Source organism: Hyperolius riggenbachi, chromosome 4, assembly GCF_040937935.1.
Source record: "Hyperolius riggenbachi isolate aHypRig1 chromosome 4, aHypRig1.pri, whole genome shotgun sequence".
In the NCBI taxonomy this organism is placed as follows: Eukaryota; Metazoa; Chordata; class Amphibia; order Anura; family Hyperoliidae; genus Hyperolius; species Hyperolius riggenbachi.
The window spans coordinates 291,664,813-291,688,703 of record NC_090649.1 but is presented as its reverse complement, the minus strand read 5'-3'; the positions used below and the strand labels follow the sequence as shown (position 1 = coordinate 291,688,703).

General features: G+C 43.9%; 1 protein-coding gene across 50 annotated transcripts in view; it reads left to right on the top strand.

Annotated features, from left to right (window-relative positions):
- The window catches only part of LOC137503854 (titin homolog), a 1,065,379-nt gene that overhangs the window by 116,277 nt on the left and 925,211 nt on the right, over window positions 1–23,891 (top strand). For all 50 annotated transcript variants that reach the window (XM_068231415.1, XM_068231409.1, XM_068231432.1 and 47 more), the window contains exon 2: window positions 9,098–9,307. In XM_068231415.1, the coding sequence (XP_068087516.1) occupies window positions 9,098–9,307 (210 nt within the window). The remainder of the gene's footprint in view (window positions 1–9,097; window positions 9,308–23,891) is intronic.

The window sequence follows — 23,891 nt, the reverse complement described above, 5'->3', positions numbered from 1 at the left end:
ACCGTCAGGTGTTCGGCCGAACTCGAACATCACCCGAACAGGGTGATGTTCTGCAGAACCCGAACAGTGGCGAACACTGTTCGCCCAACACTACTCTCCGTGTCACTTTCACCTTGGTTTCATCCTGACTTTTTTTTGTAAACCAACAGGTTTATAAATGAAAGGACACAAACGTATTTACAATTAAATCAGTTTCAAGGTGGATAATTGATCTATTGCACATAATTTTATTTTGGCAATTTTCTTAAAAACAGAACTCCTAACAAATATCTATGTTCACCATCGAAATAGATGCTGGGTGGGAGAAATATCTCTGTAAATGGACAATTGTGTGTAAAAACATCAAACCATTGTCATTTACAGAGATATTTCTCCCACCAAGCATGGGTATATGTAAAAATACACCCCAAAACACATTATACTACTTCTCCTGAGTACGGCGGTACCACATGTGTGGCACTTTTTTGCACCCTAACTGCACTAAGAGCCCAAAGTCCAATAAGTACCATTATGATTTCACAGGTCATTTTGAGACATTTGGTTTCCAGACTACTCCTCACGGTTTAGGGCCCCTAAAATGCCAGGGCAGCATAGGAACCCCACAAATGACCCCATTTTAGAAAGAAGACACCCCAAGGTATTCCGTTAGGAGTATGGTGAGTTCATAGAATATTTTATTTTTTGTCACAAGTTAGCGGAAAATGACACTTTGTGGAAATAAAACAATAAAAATCAATTTCCGCTAACTTGTGACAAAAAAATAAAATCTTCTATGAACTCACCATACTCCTAACAGAATACCTTGGGGTGTCTTCTTTCTAAAATGGGGTCATTAGTGGGGTTCCTATACTGCCCTGGCATGTTAGGGGCCCTAAACCGTGAGGAGTAGTCTTGAAACCAAATGTCTCAAAATGACCTGTGAAATCCTAAAGGTACTCATTGGACGTTCGGCCCCTTAGCGCACCTAGGCTGCAAAAAAGTGTCACACATGTGGTATCGCCATACTCAGGAGAAATAGTATAATGTGTTTTGGGGTTTATTCTTACACCTACCCATGCTGGGTGGGAGAAATATCTCTGTAAATGGACAATTGTGTGTAAAAAAAAATTTAAAAAAAGTCATTTATTCACGGGTCATTTTCAGGCATTTGATTTCTAGACTACTCCTCATGGTTTAGGGCCCCTAAAATGCCAGGGCAGTATAGGAACCCCACAAGTGACCCTATTTTAGAAAGAAGACACCCCAAGGTATTCCGTTAGGTGTATGGTGAGTTCATAAAAGATTTTATTTTTTGTCAAGTTAGTGGGAAATGACACTTTGTGAAAAAAAAACAATAAAAATCAATTTCTACTAAATTTTGATAAAATATTAAATCTTCTATGAACTCATCATAACCCTAACAGAATACCTTGGGGAGTCTTTTTTCAAAAATGGGATTACTTGTGGGGTTCCTATACGGCCCTGGCATTTTAGGGGCCCAAAACCGTGAGGAGTAGTCTAGAAACCAAATGCCTCAAAATGACTGTTCAGGGGTATAAGCATCTGCAAATTTTAATGACAGGTGGTCTATGAGGGGCAAATTTTGTGGAACCAGTCATAAGCAGGGTGGCCTCTTAGATGACAGGTTGTATTGGAACTGAAGTGCAGGAAGCGCAGGATGTTCTCAAATCGTGACCTGAACATGGCAGCAGAGAACATGGGCATGTGATGTATTGGGTACGTAGACCAATAAGACTGCAATACATTATTTTTGACTAGACCAATGTTAAGGAGAAGGCCCCAAAAAATGTCACGTTCGGAAACTTGGAGTGGCTTCGACCAAAAATGCTGGGCATAGTAGCTTCTTGGATTGGCGGTTGCGTATTGTGTGGCATAACAGTTGATCTTAGCCACAATTAAGTCGTACCAGCAGCGATCAGAAAAAAAATATTCTGTGACTGCAGGGGGGCGGGTGAGGGTTTAACCGGGTGAACAGAAGCCCGCAGGGGGGCAGATTAGGGCCTGATCTGATGGATAGGAGTGACAGGTGGTGACAGGAGGTGATTGATGGGTGTCTCAGTGGGTGATTAGAGGGGAGAATAGATGCAATCAATGCACTGGGGAGGTGATCAGAAGGGGGTCTGAGGGGGATCTGAGGGTTTGGCCGAGTGATCAGGAGCCCACACGGTGCAAATTAGGGCCTGATTTGATGGGTAGGTGTGCTTGGGGGTGACAGGACGTGATTGATGGGTGTCTCAGGGTGTAAATAGAGGGGGTAATAGATGCAAGAAATGCACTGGGGCGGTGATTGGGGGTATCTGAGGGTGATATGTGGGTGTGGGCCGGTCATTGGGTGCCCGAAAGGGGCAGATGAGGGTCTGATCTGATGGGTATGATGGGTAGAAGTGACAGGTGGTGACAGGGGGTGATCAGTGGGTGATTAGAGGGTAGAACAGATGTAAATAATTGTGGGGAGGTGATCAGAGGGGATCTAGGGGTTTTTTTTGAGGGTGTGGGTGGGTGATTGGGTGCCCGCAAGGGACAGATTAGGGTCTGATCTGATGGGTAGCAGTGACAGGGGGTGACGGGGTGACTGATAGGTGATCAGTAGGTGATTACAAGGAAGAATATATGCAAGCAATGAACTGGCGAGTTGATTAGAGCGGGTCTGGGGGGCTATCTGAGGGTGTGGGCGGGTGATTGGTTGCACGCAAGGTGCAGATTAGGGTCTGATCTGATGGGTAGCAGTGACAGGTGGTGACAGGGGGTGACGGGGTGATTGATAGGTGATCAGTAGGTGATTACAAAGGAGAATATATGCAAGCAATGCACTGGCAAGTTGATCAGAGGGGGTCTGGGGGGCTATCTGAGGGTGTGGGCGGGTGATTGGGTGCCCGCAAGGGGCAGAGCAGTAACAGGTGGTGATGGGGTGTTTGATAGGTGATTGATGGGTGGTCACTGGGTGATTAACACTAGAATTACCGAGTTTTCTATTTTCTGTTGCAAAGCCAGAGGTGTTATTCACCCCTGCTGAGATCTTCACAGGTCTTCAGGTTGATTATCTTCAATCTATTGTTGTGCAAACCACCCATTACCTAAGGCCTTGCATTTGTTTACACAGAGTAGCTGTGTGAGACTTGGATGGAAACCTTCAGACATGCCTGCCGTATCATATTACGTAGCACTGTACAGAGTATATTGTCTCATCACTAACTGTCCCTCAGAGTGGCTCAAAATCTAGTCCCTGTCATAATCATACAGTATGTCTATGTATGTATCATGATCTAGGGCCAATTCTATGGGGAAGCCAATTAACTTATCTGTATGTTTTTGGGATGTGGGAGGAAACCGGAGTGCCCGGAGGAAACCCACACAGACACAGAACTCTGTTGCCGATTCATGCAGCAAAATGCAATCAGAGGGCAATTGGCACTTTTGCCACCACATGAAGGTATGTGAAAGTGTGTATAATTTTACCATGGCCGTTTCTAGGGCCGTGCGTGCGCCCTGAGCGCTGTTGGGAGGGGGGGCGCTGTGATGGAGGGCGGAGCTGCAGCCGCGGTGAGGGCAGCCCGACCTCTCCCTCCCTTCCTCTCCTAGGCCGCCCTCCGTGCTCCCCCCTCGGACTGCAAAGCAATGGGCAGGGAAGCGCTATACAAAACGACTCACCTCCCTGGTTCCAATCGCTGCTCTCTCGCCGCCAGTCTCCTCTCTGCACAGAGTAGACACTGATACACACACAGGAAGCAGCGTGTGTATCAGCGTCTATGCAGAGAGGAGACTGGCGGCGAGTGAGTAGCGATTGGAACCAGGGAGGTGAGTAGTTTTGTATAGAGCTTCCCTGCCCATTGCTTTGCAGTCTGAGGGGGGAGCACAGAGGGCGGCTGGGGAGAGGAAGGGAGGGAGAGGTTGGGCTGCCCTCCCCGCGGCTGCGGCTCCCCCCTCCATCATGGGGGGCACCTACCTAACCTATACTGGGGGCGCCTACATATCTAACCTATCCTGGGGGGCACCTACCTATCTAACCTGGGGGGCAGCTACCTAATCTAACCTATACTGAGGGGGCAGCTACCTAATCTAACCTATACTGGGGGGCACCTACCTATCTAACCTATACTGGGGGGCACCTACCTATCTAACCTATACTGGGGGGGCAGCTACCTATCTAACCTATAGTGGGAACATTAACTTATCTAACCTGTATTGGGGGCACCTACCTACCTACCTAGCTAGCCTATACAGGTGACAACTAAACTGGCTACCTATATTGGAGGCACCTACCTAACTAACCTATACTGGGGGCATCTACCTATCTAACCTATGCTGGGGGCAACTATTCTGGCTACCTATATTAGAGGCACCCACCTAGCTAACCTGTCATGGGGGCACCTACCTATCTAACTTATACCGGGGGCGCCTGCCTATCTAACCTATACTGGGGGCAACTATACTGGCTACCTATACTGGAGGCACCTACCTGACTAACCTATACCGGAGGCAATTATACTGGCTCACCTATGCCTGGCTACCTATACTGGGGGGACCTATAGCTGGCTACCTATACTGGGGTACCTATTCTGGGCTACCTATACTGGGGGAATCTATACTGAGTGCAACTAGACCTGGCTAACCTATACTGCGGGCACCCATACCTTGCTTTGGGGGGGGCGCAATTTTTACACCCTCGCCCTGGTTGCATTTTAGCCTAGAAACTGCACTGAATTTTACACCAGTGCTCAGTGGCGTCGCTAGCGCTATTTTGGGGGGCCCTAGCGGACACCGCTGATATGCGGAAGTGACATCACTTCTGCATATTTGCGCCCGGCGCCCACTCTAACTGGTCAGGTCGCTGCTGGCTGCGAGGTGAGGGGCGCCTGTCACTCACTACCTAATGGGGGTCCCTGTCACTCACTATCTAACCTGGGGTCCCTGTCACTCACTATCTAATGGGGGTCCCTGCTGTCACTCACTACCTAACAGGGGTCCCTGCTGTCACTCACTACCTAACTGGGGTGCCAGTAATCAAAGAGACAATGCCCCAAAATAGATTAATCTCAATTATGCAACACCTTCGATTTGATGACAAGGACACGCGGGAAGAACGGCCCCGCTGTCACACACACCAACCACCCCCCCCCGGCCGCCGCAGCTGTTCCCGCTTCCAGACAGCCAGCAGCGTCAGACCTCGATCAGCCGGCGACCAGTTAGAGTGGGCGCAAGGACCTACCTAGCGGACACCGCTGATATGCGGAAGTGACATCACTTCCGCATATTTGCGCCTGGCGCCCGCTCTAACTGGTCGGGTCGCCCGCTGATCGAGGTCTGACGCTGCTGGCTGCGAGGTGAGGGGGCGCCTGTCACTCACTACCTAACGGGGGTTCCTGTCACTATATAAATTTATAAATACAATAAATAATAATAATACGTCTCGCTGTGCAGTGTCTTTTGCAAGCTGAGGAAGTTCACACCGGACTTTATTCACCGTGCCCAATAGCATTGTTTTGCACTGCAGCAGTCTGTGCGACAGTGACAGTGAAGTAAAAAAATTGTCCGTCGTGGGTTTATATAAATATCATATGTATTATGGCAATGACAGACCTTAGCAGACTTTGTGGGTCCAGCTTGCTCAGTGAAGCACGAGTGACTTGCTACTGCACTGGGCACTCCCATGACCTCTACCCACACAGTGCACATTGAAACACCAATAAAAGCCCCTTGATTACAGTATCAGTCTGGCACACAAAGAACAGAACTCTCTGGTTGTGGGGGATGTGAGGTAGAGTAAACAAATGCTCAGGCCTCACAGGTAATGGTTGTGTTTTCAGAACAAAAGAAAGAGAACAATGGAGCTGATGGCATGTTAAAAAACTCAGCAGGGGTGCTACTAGGTGTGAGCTCAAAGGGATTTACGCAAATCTGCGCAAGAATGGTAAATCTAGTGTTGGGGCATAGGGACTGATCATAAGACAGTGGATCCATTAGGCTGGGATTCATTTAGTATTATGAATAAGTATTAAGTACCTTGTGGTGAACTCTGTAACATTTTACATGAAATCTTATTGTGAGCATGATAGAATAGTATCTTGCAGATGTCAGTACCTGTGTGGTATTTGTTATCATTTTTGTTGTTTTAACACTAAAAATGTTAAATAAAAATAAATAAATGTTATTTATTTTTATGTTCTGTTTTCCTGTAGAGTCACTTTAATTCCCTTCCTAATTCAGACTTTTACGTTTCAAGTCTAAGGGATTGTGCACACTATGCAGTGCAGGTAGCTATGTGGTTTACAGCCATGTGTGTCACTTGCATTGCAGCTCTAACACCATCCAATAACACTGTGCTGTGCCCAAAAAAGTACTAAATGTACTCAGTTTAATATAAGCCTTCAATATCACTAACCTTTGTTAATAGACCCTCCTGTATTTTATAGTGGTTGATTTTTGGTCCAAAAGAGGATTTGATTTGTATAAGCAGAGATCATTAATTGCCGGGATCATTAATTGCTCAGAAAATAGGACATCTTCGATAATGCTGTTGTAGGCTTCACTTTTCTCGCTAACTAATGATTTGACATTTACTGTAGGTGGAAAAGGATTAATACGGGTCACACAAGTTGCAACCTATATTAGAAGAGAGGTGTTCTGACTTGATTTCCTACATAACTCATATTATAATACTTCTCATCATTGCTTATCATTACACTGTAAACTGTAATTCTTCTCTTCCAAGGGAGTAATTTGATTGAATTTTCACAGTGTAATATTTTCTGTAATTCTGCAGGACGTATGTATCTAATGAACACTGAACTTTAGCCTGGTATATGTTGCTGCAGAATATAAACTGTATTTATTACAATCATAGAAATATGTTTCTTGCATATGGTGAAATCTCCACTTACAGAAATAAAATGTGGCCTGGTCAAAATTCATAGACTAATATTATTAAATTATAGTTATAGCCTGCATACAGTACGTTGTGGCACTCCCCCATTACATACACTTTTCTCTTAGCCACTAGCCACCATTAGACCCCCTCCCCATTATACAGAGTAGCATACTGGAGAACAGTACTTTTACTGCTCTAGCTCCAAGTTGAGTCCATTCTCCTTCAAATGCAGCCAAATACTGTGCTGCTGAATTGCTGCTTGTTATGCCTGGTAGGGTGAGGGGGGAGGGGAGTTGTCACCTTATCAAGGGACTGGATGTTTTTGTATTGAACAAACTTGCAGAGGGAGGGAGGATTGTTACACTGGGCATGCTTGTTGTGGTGGAGGGGTATTTTATTGACCACACTCAGTATTGTGGGGCAGGTGCTACACTGGTTACACTTTTGGAGAAGGTAGAGCTATACTGGTCACACGTGTGGGTGTTATGAACTGGTCACACTTTTCTTTTGGGTGGAACAGGTATACTACCAACAGTTGTTATGGTGGGGAGAGGGAAGTCCAGTAGCTATACTTGCTATGTCTGGATGTTTTTCTTGAGTATATCATGACAATCAAGCTAATTAACAAGGTCCACCCCTATATGTAGATATTTAACTTGATATAGAACAAAAAATAATGCAGGGTTAGAGGCCAATAGGTGTCATTAAAGTGTCAATAAAACGTAACATTTATTACAATAGGGTTAAAGGTAAGTATATAGATGTCAAATGATTACATTATGTGAAATACAACGTGTAGGCTATGCACATTTTGTAATGATACAGCTACTTCTTTAGAGGCACAGAATTGTGGGTAGATACAAATCACAAATAAAGGAGGAAGAAAAATCACAAATTAAGTAATTTCAACAATTTATTGTCCTCCCTGATGCTCAGAGTATTCATATAAAAGAAAGGATGAATGGGTCTGTGTTCAGATGTGTCAATTTTTGTAGCCAATAGCCAACAGGCTAGGTAATAGCCGTGCTGGACAGATCCAGTGGAAGCAGGGAATGGGATGACTGGGTAGATATACGGTGTGGTATGTTTTTCTTGGCCACACTTGTTATTGGAAGGGGGTGAGGTGGTTGAAATACTACTTATTGGGAAAGAGGAATGGCAGATGCACTTCTTTTGGAGGGAGTTGTTAAAAAGGGAATAATGATGCCCACATTTGTTTTGGTTGGCTGTAAGTGCTAGAGGTAGAATATAGGTAGAGCAAAGCATAGTTAATGTAACCAAATGTGTTATGGGTAGGAGCAGGGGTCATCATAGGAAGGGGAGCCCCGCATATTTTACTTACAGGGTTGGTTTGTAGTTATGCTGCTGATATGGGTGGTGGACCCAGCACTGTATATCTTTCATTTAAAACAGTTAAAGCCTTAGAAGACACTCTGCCACATGGCTTTCTCTAGAACTGCAACAAAGTATTGGTTGTCAGCAACCAAACATATCTACTGATAAGACCTGCAATTCACAACAGCAGTAGGAGAACAGAGGCGCCAGCAGGATAAAAGCGGATAACAACTTTAAAATTTGCTGGGAGGAAGTGGTGGACTTACCTCCATAAAGCAGACACGAAAGACTGTCTGAATAGTAGCAATCACATTTATTAAATAGTACCCCAAAAAAGTGCAATGCGTTTCGCAGGCCCAGCCCGCTTCATCAGACAATAAACATGGGGACAAAACAGAATTTCGGCAATAGCAGGTGTAGCGTCTCAGTTTATTCACAACAAGTTGTAGGATTACTCCACTAGCTATTTCTGTGCTTTGGGGGGCTTTTCCAGATAGTTCACAGCTGATTTCAAACTGAGTTTGTCCTAGAAAGATTTTCTATGCTTCTTCCGGCTCTGCTGTCACATAAAACCCCTGAACATCTCCATACAATATTCTGACCCTGCCATGAAGATAATTATTTTGTGTGCTGATTGTAATAGTTTGCTGTTGCATTTAAAGTGGAGGAGAATCACTAAGTGGGGAATGCAAACTATCTTTGAATAAGGAATAGAATGAATATTTAGCCAGAATATTGGTAGAAATGGCACTTTCAATTGCCTTTATATAGAACATATATATATTTTTATAATCATCTGTTGATTTCTGAGTTCACATTTATGGAATAATCATGTGAGTTCTGTATAATCAACATTGCCTTCTGTGCAGTTAATAATTTTGATTTTTTTTTTCATAGGTCGTACATCTACCACTACCACCACAGTATTAGATGGCAAGAATGGATCCATTATGAAACCACCCGCAAAGGTGACAAGAACAGTCTCACAGGACCTGAAGACGACATTCAGCTCTCCAGCTGCATGGCTGCTCGTTGGTGCCCTAATAGTCACTTGGTCAGCAGTGGCCATTGTCATTTTTGATTTAGTAGACTACAAAACCTTTGCAGGTAGGACTAATTTCACTGTTGGTTCATAAATCATTGTGAAATGTTAAAGCAATATTGTAGTGTAAATGTCCCTCATTCTTTCAGCTCTAAAGTGATTCATGTGATATCAGTAGAATAAAATTCTTAATATACTTGGTGCCACAAAAATACTAATAAATGCGACCTATATTATAGATCCCCATGTATCAGCAGAGAGGCTGAGAAAGTTATCTCCCCTTTTACCTTGGTCTCTTCCACCTGACAAGACTTGTAACAATAGCTGCTACATTTTTTGCACATAACTGCTGACCTGTCATCTGTTGCAGAGAGGTAATAGCAGTTAGAAGTCTTGTCAGGTAGGAGCAGTCAAGTGAAGAGATGGAGAGCCCAGTAGCAGTTCTGTTGATAAATGATGAGCTGTCATATTTGATAATTGCCATTTTTGTGCATTTTTGACAAAACAAAATGTGGAATGTTATCCTGATGTTATTATGACAATGACTAGTGGTAGCAGGATGGAAAAAAATATTATACTAGGATAGGGTTATATTATAATGTTTAACAAAAGATGGCATGTGGTCCTCAGGGTCCATAGGCCCCTCAACTGACATCTCCCACCCCCCCCCCCTGCATCACCCCTACTTCTACCTAGGTGAGTCCATGTTAAAGAATAACTGCAGATGCTCAGTACTGTTTACAGTGAGTATATAAGCATAAGAGAGGAACCAAAAACTACTGGGTTTAAAAATAGCATTTTTGTGAGGCTATTGGATGAGAACATACAGTATGTTTACATCAGCATATAGGTGAACATGCAAAGCCCTATATAGCTAACTTAGGCTAATGCACAGAGCCAGTGTTTAATGAGTTTATGTTGTGGCAATGACCATGAGTTAAGTGCTGCTAGTAAAAACATCAGCAATTTACATTGCCAATATTTTACCATGCACTTACCTGGCTCTCATTATTATATGGAGAGAGAGAGAGAGAGAGAGAGAGAGAGAGAGAGAGAGAGAGAGAGAGAGAGAGAGAGAGAGAGAGAGAGAGAGAGACCTCTCTGGGAGTGGGAAAGAAAGGAGACTGTCATCTTTCATAAAACATATTCAGATCTAATCTAGTGTTGAGGCCAAAGGGGGAACGTGTCCCCCCGATTTCCAAAACCAAAAGGCCTCTCGTTTTAATAACCTCTTATATATATCACCTCCCCTTAATGAGCATGTTACTCTCTCTATATCCTGGAACCTAAACCCTGACATATTGCCTGAATGGGCATAGAAAAACTGCTTGGATACACAGGAGGCACTAGTAATGTACGCAACATTCCTAATGCATCTTCCCGCGCCATTGTAATGTTCCGAGATCCTTTGACGGAGAGGGCGAATGGTACACCCCACAACCACATATTGTACCTCACTATCCACGCACGTGACCAAATAAACAACATTACAGGATTGGCAATTAATATACTGCCTAATATCATAGCTGTTGTGCCTGGAGAGTGAGGTAATTTCACTAGTCTGGCTGTGAACACCACAATACCTACGTGTTGTATCCACACCTGTAGGAACCCTTATATGTCAGCCAAGTGGGTTTGGGTTTATCTGTGCTCTGGGACAGGCTAGGTGAGAGACTAGTGCCCAAAGTAGGGGCACGTCGTAAAGAAAAACCACAGCCTTCTGTCAGCACAGCATGGAGTTTGGGGTCCGAATGGAGGACAGGCAAGTATTTCTTAATAATATTGACAATCTGGTTATATCCCAAACTATAAGAGGTAACAAAATGTATACCTTTGTTCCATTGCCTATTCCTACAGCTGGAACCTGGGGTCAATAGGTCCCCTCTCTTTTTAAGCAAAACACGATCTCTTGCTTCTACTATCTGATCTCTCCGATAACCTCGGTGAAGGAGTCTAGATTCAACCAGACCCAACTCCTGTTGTACCCTGTCGGGGTCCGAGCAGTTTCTCGCTGCTCTAATCATCTCACCGTGTGGAATAGACTTGAGTGTATGTTTAGGATGGCAGCTCATTGCTAAGAGCAACGAGTTGCCTGCACATGTCTTCCTAAATGTTCTGGTATGTATCCTCCCCAATGTAGCCACTCAAAGTATGATCCAAATAATCTATTTCTGTGGCACTATGGGATATCGTGAAGGACAAATTCAGATCATTGTTATTACAGTATGCCAAAAACCTGGATAAATCCCCCTCAGGACCCCTCCAAACCAGCAGCAGATCATCGATATACCTAGCATACCAAAATAAAGAATCCAAAAAGGGGTTGTGTTCTCCAAAGATATGGAGCTCCTCCCACCATCCCATATACAAATTTTCTAGGGATGGGGAGAATTTGGCTCCTATAGAAGCTCCACATCTCTGGAGATAGTACATCCCGTCAAACATAAAATAATTTCGGCTAAGAAGATAATCTACTGCCAGGAGGAGAAAATCGCTGACGGTGGGTGTGAATGACCCATATTTTCTAATATGGAAATCTAGGGCTTTAAGGGCCAATTTATGGGGGATCGAGGAATACAGCGAGGCCACATCCATAGTGACCCAAATAAAGGATGTCTCCCATTGTAGGGACTCCAAGCTCAGCAGTAAATGTGTTGTATCGCGTAAAAACCCAGGAAGACGGTGCACCAACGGTTGGAGGCACCCGTCCACCCATTGGCCCAGACGCTCCCCCAAGGAGCCAATGCCAGCCACTATTGAGCGGCCCCTGGGAGGAACGTCCGGCTTGTGGACCTTGGGTAGATGATGAAAAATGGGTACGACCGGTGCCTCCACCAAAAGGTAGTCCCTTTCTTTTTTACTAAAAATTCCCAGTGAAACCCCAAGATTAAGAAGTTGTTTGAGCTCTGTCTTAAAGCGACAGGTAGGGTCAGAGGACAGGACCTCATAAGTATTAATATCCCCCAGCTGGCGTAGTGCCTCATCTTTGTAGGTAGCTGAGTCAAGAACCACCACAGCCCCGCCCCCCTTATCTGCATTGCGAATAACTATCGCTTTATTATTTTGGAGGGACTGCAGTGCCTCCCGTTCCTGATATGTTAAATCAGAGACCGCCCTGTTGACTCTCTTCACCTGCATAAGCCCCTTTTCCACCAAATCTTGAAAAGTATCTACAATCGGCATTCCCACCTGAATAGGGTAGGAATGAGGGTTGGAGGTTGCCACGGGTCCCGGGGCCGCCCCGGAGATTGGGCCATCACTTGTGCTGGACAAATGTTCCAACACGAGGATGGTAGAGACCTCCAAGAATGGAGGTATCTGATCAATGTCCAGGCGGAGATTGTAGAGGGCCCCGGGGCCACCCCCCATCCACACTTCCCTGTATTCTTGTCCTCCATTTCCAAGAAGTGTTTCCTTACCATCAAATTCCTAACAAATTTGTTGATGTCCAGCATGGTGCTGAAGACATCAAAGTGGTGCGATGGTGCATAGGATAGACCTCTGGAAAGTAGAGAGATTTGGGGCTAGGAAAGCTCCATGCAAGACAAATTAATAACATTTGAAACAACTGAGGAATTGAATACCTTTCGGTGCCTGCGGCCTGCCCTCTTGGTCCTTCTTCCCCTCCACCCCTGTGCTTTTGATTGCCCTTCTTGGGTTGTTGGTAATAAGTCGGTTGTCCTGGAGGGATTTCCTGTACAGTCTGTCCGCGCTGGTCCCCCCCCCCCCCCCCCCGCTTAGGGGTGCTCGAGAAGACAGACTGAACCCTCTCCTCCCTAATTTATGGGGTATCTGGCACCGGCACTATCAGCAGAACTGAAACTCACCCTCTTAGGCCTCTTGCACACTGCATGCATTTCCGAATCCGATTCCGCTTTTTAATCAGTTTTTACATCCGATTCCGATTTTTAATCTTTACTGTTTATCTGTTTTTCTGTTGAATGTATTCAGGGAAAATCGGAATTGAAAATCAGAATCGGAAACCGAATCGGAATCAGAAGCGGAAAAAAGATTTGCAGTGTGCAGGGAGCCTTAATGTGTTTAGGTCTGCGAAGAATGGGTCTAGGTGACCTATGCACCGTCTCCCACTTGCCCCATTCATATACCACATTATTCTTAAAGGGACACTTAAGTCAAACAAAAAAAAATGAGTTTTGCTCACCTAGGGCTTCCAATAACCCCCTGCAGCTGTCCGGTGCCCTCGCCATCTCCCTCCGATCCTCCTGGCCCCGCCGGCAGCCGCTTCCTGTTTCGGTGACAAGCTGGGGACATGAGAGATTCTTCGCATTCCCAGACACATTAGCACCCTCTATGCTGCTATATGGTATATGATATATGCTATAGCAGCATAAATGGCGCTATTGTGGCCAGGAACGCGAAGAATCACTCGCCTCCCCAGCCTGTCAGCTCCTGTCACCGAAACAGGAAATGGCTGCCGGCGGGGCCAGGAGGATCGGAGGGAGACAGCGAGGGCACTTGACAGCTGCAGGGGGCTATTGGAAGCCCCAGGTGAGTAAAACTCATTTTTTTTACTTAAGTGTCCCTTTAAAGTCCCCCGAATCTCTAAGAAACTTTACACGCTTTGTATTCATAATATGATTTTCAAGTTTTGAAATATTTTCCTTCATCTTATTAGTCAGCTCATCAAAATGTTCAAAGGAAGAGAACTTATTGAGTTCCCTTCTGGTTTCCAAAATTTGAACTTTGATGTCTGCTAATTTCTTTTCTTCATATGATATAATCAGTTTCATAAAACGAATGGAACAATCGGTTAATACCTGGTTCCATTTCATTATAAACTGATTACAGTAAATCGTGGTTGGAATTTTGAGTAGCACTCAGTCACTACCTCTCCATCCCCTCTGCGTCAACCCTATGTCTCAACATATTTCCACCTGCCCAATCTGCAGGATTCCAGCAGTCCCTTTTCTCTATGCACCAAAATAAGTGTCAGCCTATTCTCACACTTTTTGCCAACCCTGAATAATCTACCCCACCTGCACCCCGAATCAAATCTGCTTTTAAATAATCCCCCTCCCCCAGCACTCTTACCCCTCATTCTCTCACCAACACCCTTATTAAATAAAAAAAAAAAAAAAAAAAAAAAAAACCTGAGGGGAAAGGGGAGTTAAAAGATATTCTGTACCTGGATTGGAGGATGTATAGGCTATCTCTACACTTACAGGCTCTTTACTGTGTCTGGGTTTCCCTCCATCTTGCTGATGCAATTTCCACTCTGGATGTCCAGGCCACAGTCCATCCATGCAGCAGCGCAGCCTCTCTGTGCGCACTCCCACACGGAAGCATGTAGCATCCATCACCAGGATCTTCCTGTGCAAACGCAGTTCCAATCGTTTCAAAATTTGGTTTGTTTAGGATACTCTCGCCCACAGCTGTTGTGCACAGCCATTCGGGAGTGCGTACAGAGAGGGCAAATGGAGTGGACTGTGCATGTTCCAGGCTCCGACTGGACCAGCCAGAGCTACAAATGCTACGTGGGGTGGGGGGAGAACAGTAAAGACCTTGGAGGTGTCAGGAGAGCTTAAACATCATCTAGATAAGAATATTGTCTTTTATACTTTTTACCCTCAGGTAAACATTAAAGAGCAGCAGAATTTGATATATAAACTGTTACTCTATGCCTGTACTGATAGTAAACTAGCTGCAGTGTATGCTGATCCCTGTTACCTCCAATTTGTACAGTATCAGCTGTTACCGCACTGGGTGACACCAATTCCGGTGTCGTCTCTGCTGCGGGCATCCCTTTCCATGGTTCCAGCACTGATCCATGGTTCCAGCAGTGATTCTGATGTGTGTGTACAGTGTGAGTGCATTTGATATTTTGGAGTTATTGTTGCAGCACGTGGTATTGTTGCAGCACTTGGCATTTTGGGGCTCATGATTACTAAATACCATGCTAATACATGAACCAAAAGAAACGTGTGCATACCTTTCTAGGGGAGGGGAGAATTAGAAGAAGTAAAATTACTTTTAAAAGACACTTTGTCTAATTAACTGTGTTACATGAGGAATTTCAGGCCCATATTTTTTTTTTATATTTTTTTTTTGGGGGGGGGGGGGGCATATGTTTTCTTGCCTGGAGTGATAAAAGGGCTAGAGGCGCCCCTGATAACCGTACTTCTTTATCTAGTAAACACTCTAAGCCTGAAAAGGAAGATTGCAGATTTGTAGCTGATTCGATGCTATAGGACCCTGGTTGTTTAGAGAAAACAGACATATATTTATCAGTTTTATCAGGATTCATCAACAGTTCCCCAAAATGTCCAATGCAAAGTCAGGTTTCAACTCTGCTGACCCCAGATCAGCAGAATTGTCATCTTGCATAACAGAGACTGGTTCTGGGGGAGGCTTAGTAGTGGGAAAGTCTTGTTTAGATAGTTCAGGAAAGTCATTCTGAATACCTGGAGCAGATATATTAGATGGCTTCGAGGCCTGGGGGTTATCTTGTGAGGGGGAAGTCTTAGAGTCATTAATGCTTTGATTATGTTCTTCATTAGCTGCCGTAAACCCTCTAAGTTCCCTGTCATGGGAGGATTTGGGAATGGCTCCCGTTTTAATCCAATTCTCTAGATTCCCTTTAATACATTTGGCAGAATGGCTACTCACGTTACTGTGGACTGGATTGGATCCATTAGTCAGACATAATTATACAGTATATTCTCTCATAACATTCTCTCATAACATATTCTCTCATGGGCAGTATGGAGTTTGTATGTTCTACTAGTGTCTGTGTGGGTTTCCTCCTGGCACTCTGGTTTACTACCACATTCCAAAAACATTCCAAAATTGGCCCTAGACTACATTACATACACTACACCAGTGATCGGCAAACTTGGCTCTCCAGCTGTTAAGGAACTACAAGTCCCACAATGTATTTGCTTTTATGAATCATGACTGTGGTTGTCAGACTCCCACAATGCATTGTGGGACTTGTAGTTCCTTAACAGCTGCAGAGCCAAGTTTGCAGATCACTGCACTACACGATAGATATAGACGTATGACTATGGTAGGGATTAGATTGTGGGCCCCTCTGAGGGACAGTTACGTTACAAGGCCATATATACTCTGTACAGTGCTGTGGAAGATGTCAGTGCTATAAAAATACTAAATAATAATAATAATAATAATAATAATAATAACTTACTGGGTTTTTTTTATGCAAAATTCATTTTTTTGGCTATTTTTTATATTTTAAATACAGATGTTCTCACATTTTGGTTACTATGGCATTTTCAAACACAATTATTTGTAAATTAACTATTGTCACTAAGCTAAATAGTGCTTAGTTGCAAATCTGAATCCAGTAAATGCCGTATGTCAAAGAAGTTGAAAATGCAATTGTTTAAAATTGTTTTAATATTGCTTTCATCCCACTCATAGGATCTAAGCTTTACAACTAGAAGTATGATAACTAGAACCAGACCAAAAGTGAACTTAACATGAACTTAAAGCAACTAACACAAAACTCTCCCAGATTGCAAGAAGATAACTATTATTATTATTATTAGTAGTAGTAGTAGTAGTATTTGTGACAATTTTTACATGTGTAGCTGAGCTAGGGAATTGGCATTCCACAGTATTGTATTGTACCAAAAAAGTGTGGGTTTCACCTTAATGTTCCACTATGCCCAATGACCAGACCAACTAGACATAACATGGGTGGCTAGGAAAAAGTTGGCAAAGTGTATGCAGCCTTTCCTTCTTGTACAAGACCAGGCTGTATGCCTTTCAGTGTTGGGGTACTACCAAATTCTCCCAACAGTACAAAGCACAATTTTCTTCTTCTTAGCCTCCAGAGGCTTTTGGTAGAATCATGATGCCAGATATCTATCCTGACCATGGGGAATGACTAGAAGGGCACATTAGTACCACTTATTCATGCACACTCGCTCACTCATACACTCACACACTCAAATATGCTTTAAAGCAAACTTGAAGTTTATTTTACCCTAAAACAAATAAACAATCGCTCAATAAATGAAATGTTCAAATCTATTCTCTGCAACTTTTCTTATTTTATTCATGCCCAAAAAATTTAGACTCTATAATGTAGATGGCTGCCTTCTTGACAGTACTTCTGGCTTGGTTCTGAAAACAAAAACACTCAAGTATAACATTTATCCAGTTCCTGTCTCTGGCAGCATCTGCACATTTCAGCTCATACACTGTGCTGGGAGATATGATGTGTTTGCACATCCTGAAGAAGGGTAGGTACGGGAGCATGGCTAGGGACTGTAAGGGCATGGAAGGGAATGTAAATTTAGAAAGTCTCTTTCAGGTGAAACCAATTTAACTGAAGGCTAGTCAAATACAGAACAGAGCAATAATGGAGAAAGGGTAGGAGATAAAAACTGCAGAAGGTTGGTTATTTTGAAAGGAAAAATGCCCCATTAGGATTATTTTAATATATTCAGTATAACTTCATGTTCCCTTTAAAGAACAAAATGACACAAAACAGAAACAAAACTTTTTATTTGTGTTTGATGTAATCAAGTGCCCCAATCGTGTGAGTGCCATAATTCTATTTCATCAGGATCTTCACAGTTCTGACTTGAAGAAAGAACCCTTCTCCCCAGTGGTGTCTATTTGAAAAGGGTGCCTGGAAAAAAGGGCGCCTGGTGTAGCCCATATATGCCAAATTTGGCTACAAAAAGGGCGCCTGGTGTAGCCCATATACCAACTTCGGCTACAAAGGGCGCTTGGTGTAGCCCATATATTCTAAATTCGTCTACAAAGGACATCCGGTGTAGCCCATATATTCCAAATTCGGCTACAAAGGGCGTCTGGTGTAGCCCATATATTTCAAATTCGTCTACAAAGGGCGCCTGGTGTAGCCCATATATGCCAAATTAGGCTACAAAGGGCATCTGGTGTAGCCCATATATGCCAAATTTGGCTACATAGGGCACCTGGTGTAGCCCATATATATGTCCAATTCGGCTAAAAAGGGCGCCTGTTTTAGCCCATATATGCAATATAGTTTTAATTTATAAAAAGGATGCTGTTATAGGCAAAATTTGTTGGGCTATATAAGGGCTCTAGATCTAGCTGAGAAAAGTGATTATTATGACCCATCTTCTCCCTACTCTCACACAGAACCCTCCCCTGATGGTGCCTAACCCAACCCCCCCTGGTGATGCCTAACCCCCTACATGGTGGTGCCTAACCCTAACCCCTCCCTGGTAGTGCCTATCCCTAAGACAGCCCCTGGTGATTACTATGACCTAACTTCTCCCTACTCTCACAAAGTACCCTCCCCTAACACTAACCCCTCCTGGTGGTGCCTAACCCTAAGACCCCCCAGGTGGTGCCAAACCCTAAGACTCCCCTGGTGGTGCCTAAACCTAAGATTCCCCTGGTGGTGCCTAACCCTAAACCCTCAGAGTGCTGCCTAACCCTAAACCCCCCGAGTGCTGCCTAACCGTTAGACCTCCCCCCCCCCCCAATCAAAAATCTCGGCTATAAAAGGGTGCCCTTTTCGCAGCAGAATCAAAAACCTTGTAGCCGAAAATCTTGTAGTCGAAAAAAATATGGGCTACAAAGGGGCACCCTACTGTACCCGGAAACCTTGTAGCCCCCCCCCCCAAAAAAAAATATGGGCTACAAAGGGGTGCCCTACTGTAGCCGAAAACCTTGTAGCTGAAAAAATATGGGCTACAAAGGGGCGCCCGCTTGTAGCCTATTTCAAAACTCGGGTGCCCTTTTCACCACCTTGTAGCCCATGTTTGCAGAAATAAAATTGATGTCTATGGAGGCGCCCTTTTTATAAAGGCAGCTCAGGCACCCTTTTCAACGGATCCTCCCCAGTCCATCCTTTGGCTCAGTTATTGCATTGCAGCACTGCTGCTGATTACATGCTGAGACAAAGTATGTTTTCATCTTCCACATGCTAGGACAGAAAATATAAGTTTGGATTCCAACACCATCTTGGATTTTAAACTGGACTGGCTTAGGGTTAGTGAATGGGGATTGGAGATTGTACAACAAGTATGGGAATGGACAGGGGACTAAGGAACACCCCATTTAACTTGTTTCCACACCCTGGTCCATTGCACCCCTCTATTTTTAAATTAACCTCTGTTCAGCTAATCTTAGTCCTATTATGAATTTAAAATGGCAGCAGGAATTCCTAGACAATATATGGGGATTCAAATTTGGCAAGTCTTGGCAACCAACAATTAGCAGCAGTGTTGTGGTGAGAGATTTTTAATTGAAGGTTGAGAAATGGATAGGGGGGGAGGGGGGGGAAGAATCTCAGATTCCACCATATGTCTCCTCCATAGTAAGTGAGGAAGAGGTCCTTGACCCAAATGCTGGGTCCAAGGGTGCTTGATAAGGAGTTGGTGCTTTGCTGCCTCCCATTGCAAATTACCCCTCCTTTGCAGTGTTGAGAGGCATACAGCCAGATCACTACACATTCCCTGCCCAACATGCCCTGAAGTGATGCATTATGGGAGTAATTTCTATTTGTATGAAGCTGAATGCTTTGAAATTGATTTAGAAAGGCAAAACATTAGTTATATTAGCAACATAAATCTACACAACTTAAAGCCAGGTTTCTAATAGTGTGCATTTAGGGGTGGTGGAAAGGGTTGAGGTGAGAGGCATTACTTACTTATGGGGGCCACTCATTCATATGGTGGTCGCCATCTCGTCTCATCTGCACACATTTTAATTTGTGGATGAGATGGCGACCACCATATGAATGAGAGGCTACTGAAGCATCCCCCCTAGGTAAGTAATGCCACTCATTCCAACCCCTGTCCCCCCAATGGCACACATTTGAAAAAAATAAATAATTTGAAGTGCTCAGTTTGCTTTAAAAGGGTAATACCTCTATCCTGTCCTATAATCAATCATGTTTGAAGGAATCTCCAATCGTTCTGGTGAAAGGGAAGATAGATCTCTACTCCTCCTAGAAGCCTAACTAAGAGGTGGACGGGCTGTGATTACTGGTCCCTTTTAATTAAAGTAAACCTGTGCCTTTAGGGGAGGCAAAAATAAGATACTTACCTTGGTAGAGAGAAACCCCTGTTTTCCTGCAGAGTACCGCTGGATTACGGGACCCCTGGAAGCTCATTACTGCACTCCTGTACATGAAAATGTGGCAGCACCGTGCAGGTGCAGGGCGGCTCACACCAGCACAGCAAAGCTGATCCGTCCAGGTAAAATATGAGCCAGTTTGGTGCTGTGCTCCATCGAAAAGCTCTTGTCAATTAATTTCAGGTGGTCCCAGTATTGGAATGGTGGGGTGTAGGGTGACAGGGGAAGCCTCTAAATTATCCACAGACTTCTCTCTACTGAGGTAAGTATCCCAACTGGGTAATTTTTTTTGCTTGTGGTTTAATCTAAAGTGGATCTCCAAAAATGAAGTACGAGTACAAAAAACAAATGGCGTTCTTCAGTGGGTCAGGGCTATGTATGCATTGGGAGTTGGCGCACATGCAGCCTGGGGGTGATTTACAAGAAGAAGATGTGGCAGGTGATTATAACTTTATAGAAGAAGAGGACCCAGTGAGGAAGTCTGCTTTGAATTGCTTAGAAGCCAGCTCATGCTCATTTATAGAAATGGTCAGTGAGATGCTAATTTTTCCAAATTGTTGCAGAATTGGTTGCAATTTGTATACAGCTGGGAATTGCTATAATCAAAGTTAGTTGCACATGTATTTCCATTTTACTTTTTCCCCCAAATAATATTACCAGTATGTAACTAGACAGTAAAGATTTTAGAAACATTTTCACTGATAAAATACATGGTTAATTTGTTTAAAACACATGCCTGAATACAGTTATATATTGGCAAGTGCTCCCTTTGCTTCTGTTTGGTAATCAGTTAGTGACTCAACATACGCCATTCAGGGCCACGTGCCACCAATAAGTGCATCTGATTTTTATTTTGTAAATTTGTGATCATGCATTTTTACATCTTTTCAGCCAATCAATCAGCCAAACCCCCCCCCCCCCCCCCAACACTTTCCCCTATAACTTTATTGAACCTCTAAACTATTCCCTCTTCTGTTCTGTATCCTGTGTTCTTTGGAATATCTGCTCTGTCTATAGCATTTGTTTCCACATTCATGATATTTTCATTACATTAAGTGTCTGTAAAGTGGATAAAGGAAGAAAAAAAAAAGAACCGTGTATACCTATAATGGCCAAGAAAGGGCACATGCTCTAAACCAAACAACACTTGCCTTATACTGTATATGGCTGCATGAATGGCCTGCCAGCTCATTTAAAGTTACCAAATAAGCTTATGTCCTTCCCAGAACAAATACATGGGGGACTGGAGGGTAAGTGTAAATGCATCTACTTAAAATTTCTCAGGTTACCTTTAAAAAAAGAGGCCACACTTACTGCAGGAATAGGTCAGAGAGCCAGCACAACACACCATTTGCAGAGAGGCCAGGAAAGTACATGGACTGTCTCCAGTAGCCGCCTGCTGGTGGACAGTGAAAGTCCTAAGTAACTAAAGTCAATACTGCCACCAGCAAGCAGAAAGTAGCAGAACATGGTTCCTAACAACAGATTAACACAAACTTAAAAGTATGGACATATGGCAGCTAGGAAGCATGCATTTGTTCCAAATGCACATAGCACAATACTTGAGTCACCGACAATAACCAGTTTGAATCCATGAATTACTATTTTAACTGTTGCCATATGCAAAAACAAAACAAGCTGTTCCCTTCTTGATTAAAGTCAATGGGGATCGGTCCTAAAGGAGAGGTCTCCTAAGGAGAGGGAAGGCTCTGGGTCCTAGACTGTAGAATCTTCTCTCTCCTCTCTCGGTCCCCGTTCAAGCACTGCCCCCCCCTCCAGCAGTATGGAGTGGTCAAATACTGCTATCTCCACCACTGAAGGGAGGCTTCGGAAGTCTTTGGGAGCCCGAGTGCTCCCCAAGACGGCTCGCTCCATACTGCGCACATGCAAGTGCACTCTTGCTGTATGGAGTCGCCTGTCTTCGGGAGGACTTGGCTCCCGAAGACTTCCGAAGTCCACCATGGTGGAGGATTCAAACGGGACAGCAAGCGCTTAACGAAGAGCACCAGGAGGGGAGCAGGAAGGCTCTATAGACAAGACAAGACAAGACAAATAACATTTATATTGCGCTTTTCTCCTTGCAGACTCAAAGCGCCAGAGCAGAGCAGCAGCCACTAGGGCGCGCTCTATTGGCAGTAGCAGTGTAAGGGAGACTTGCAAAAGGTCTCCTACTGAATTAGTGCTGGCTTACTGAACAGGCAGAGCCGAGAATCGAACCCTGGTCTCCTGTGTCAGAGACAGAGCCCTTAACCATTACACCATCAGCCAACTGCTGAGGACCCAGAGCCTTCCCTCTCCATCTGGATTTTTTTTTTAGCACTGATTCCCATTGACTTTTACATTTACCACCAAGATGTTACATGAGATCACATCACTGACTGTCAAAATAATGCCTGGAAACATTTAGTCAAGGCAGACATTATTACTAACATTGCCATTTCCATTGATAAAATAGTCATTCAGCTTTGCAAAATATTAGCATTAGGAATAAATGACTGAAAGTACTAAGAGCTCCAAATAGGTTCAGAAAGAAAGACATTAATGGCTGATTTAATAAGGCAAAGAGCAATGTACAATGTCCTGCGACCGACAGCAATTAGATATCATTTCACTGTTCTGACTCCTCTAAATTGGTGTAGTGTGATGTCTGATTGGCTGCTACTAAACTTATACTTTCACAGAGTCATTGGTATGCGTGTTACAGCACATTAATACAAATATGTATTTTCCAGATTCAACTGAAGAGTTACCATTGAAAAGAAAATATTCTTCAGTATCATTTGGTCAAATTTTTTTTTTCACTGTTTATTACCAACATAAACAGTGATGAACATCCCGAGAAAAACAGTGAGGGATTAGTCTGCTTCCCCAGTGAAAGCATGAGAGAGATGCTGTCCATGGTGCTGAAGCTGGTTTACACATAAAATCAGTAAGGACATGCTTTGAATTGATAGAACATTTAAATACATTTTTTTTTTGCAGTAAAGAGACCATGTTGGTACAACAGACACAGAAGCAAAGACCTCAAGTGTGTAGTTAAGGTACCCATACATCTAGCAATGTATGGGCAGATTTGACCAAGAGACAAATATCTCTCTCTTATCAAATCTGATAAGAGAGAGATCTGTCAGCTGCCCATACACCACAGGTTGATTCCCAATCAATTTCATGCTGAAATTGATCCGGAATTGGCCTGGTGCGCCACATCCACAGCCTCGCCGCCCCGACGCTGTGCCTTGCCTCCTTAATGTAAATGTCTCCCCATGCCCTGTGGAAATGTATACATTACCTCTCCACAGCCTCTGCTTGACCCCCGCTGGCTTCCAGGATTCTGTCTCTCCATACACGCACGCCCCATGAGGTTTCCTAGTAAGGGCATGCGTGTGTGACGTCACTTGCATGCCCTCACTAGGAAACCATGTGGGGCGTTCGTGTATGCAGAGACAGAATCCTGTAAGCCAGTGGGGGACAAGTGGAGGCTGCAGAGAGGTAATGCATATATTTACACTGGACACAGTGGGACATTAGGGGTGCCAGCATCAGCGGTTTTGGTGCGCTCATCGATCGGTGAGAAATTGCACACCG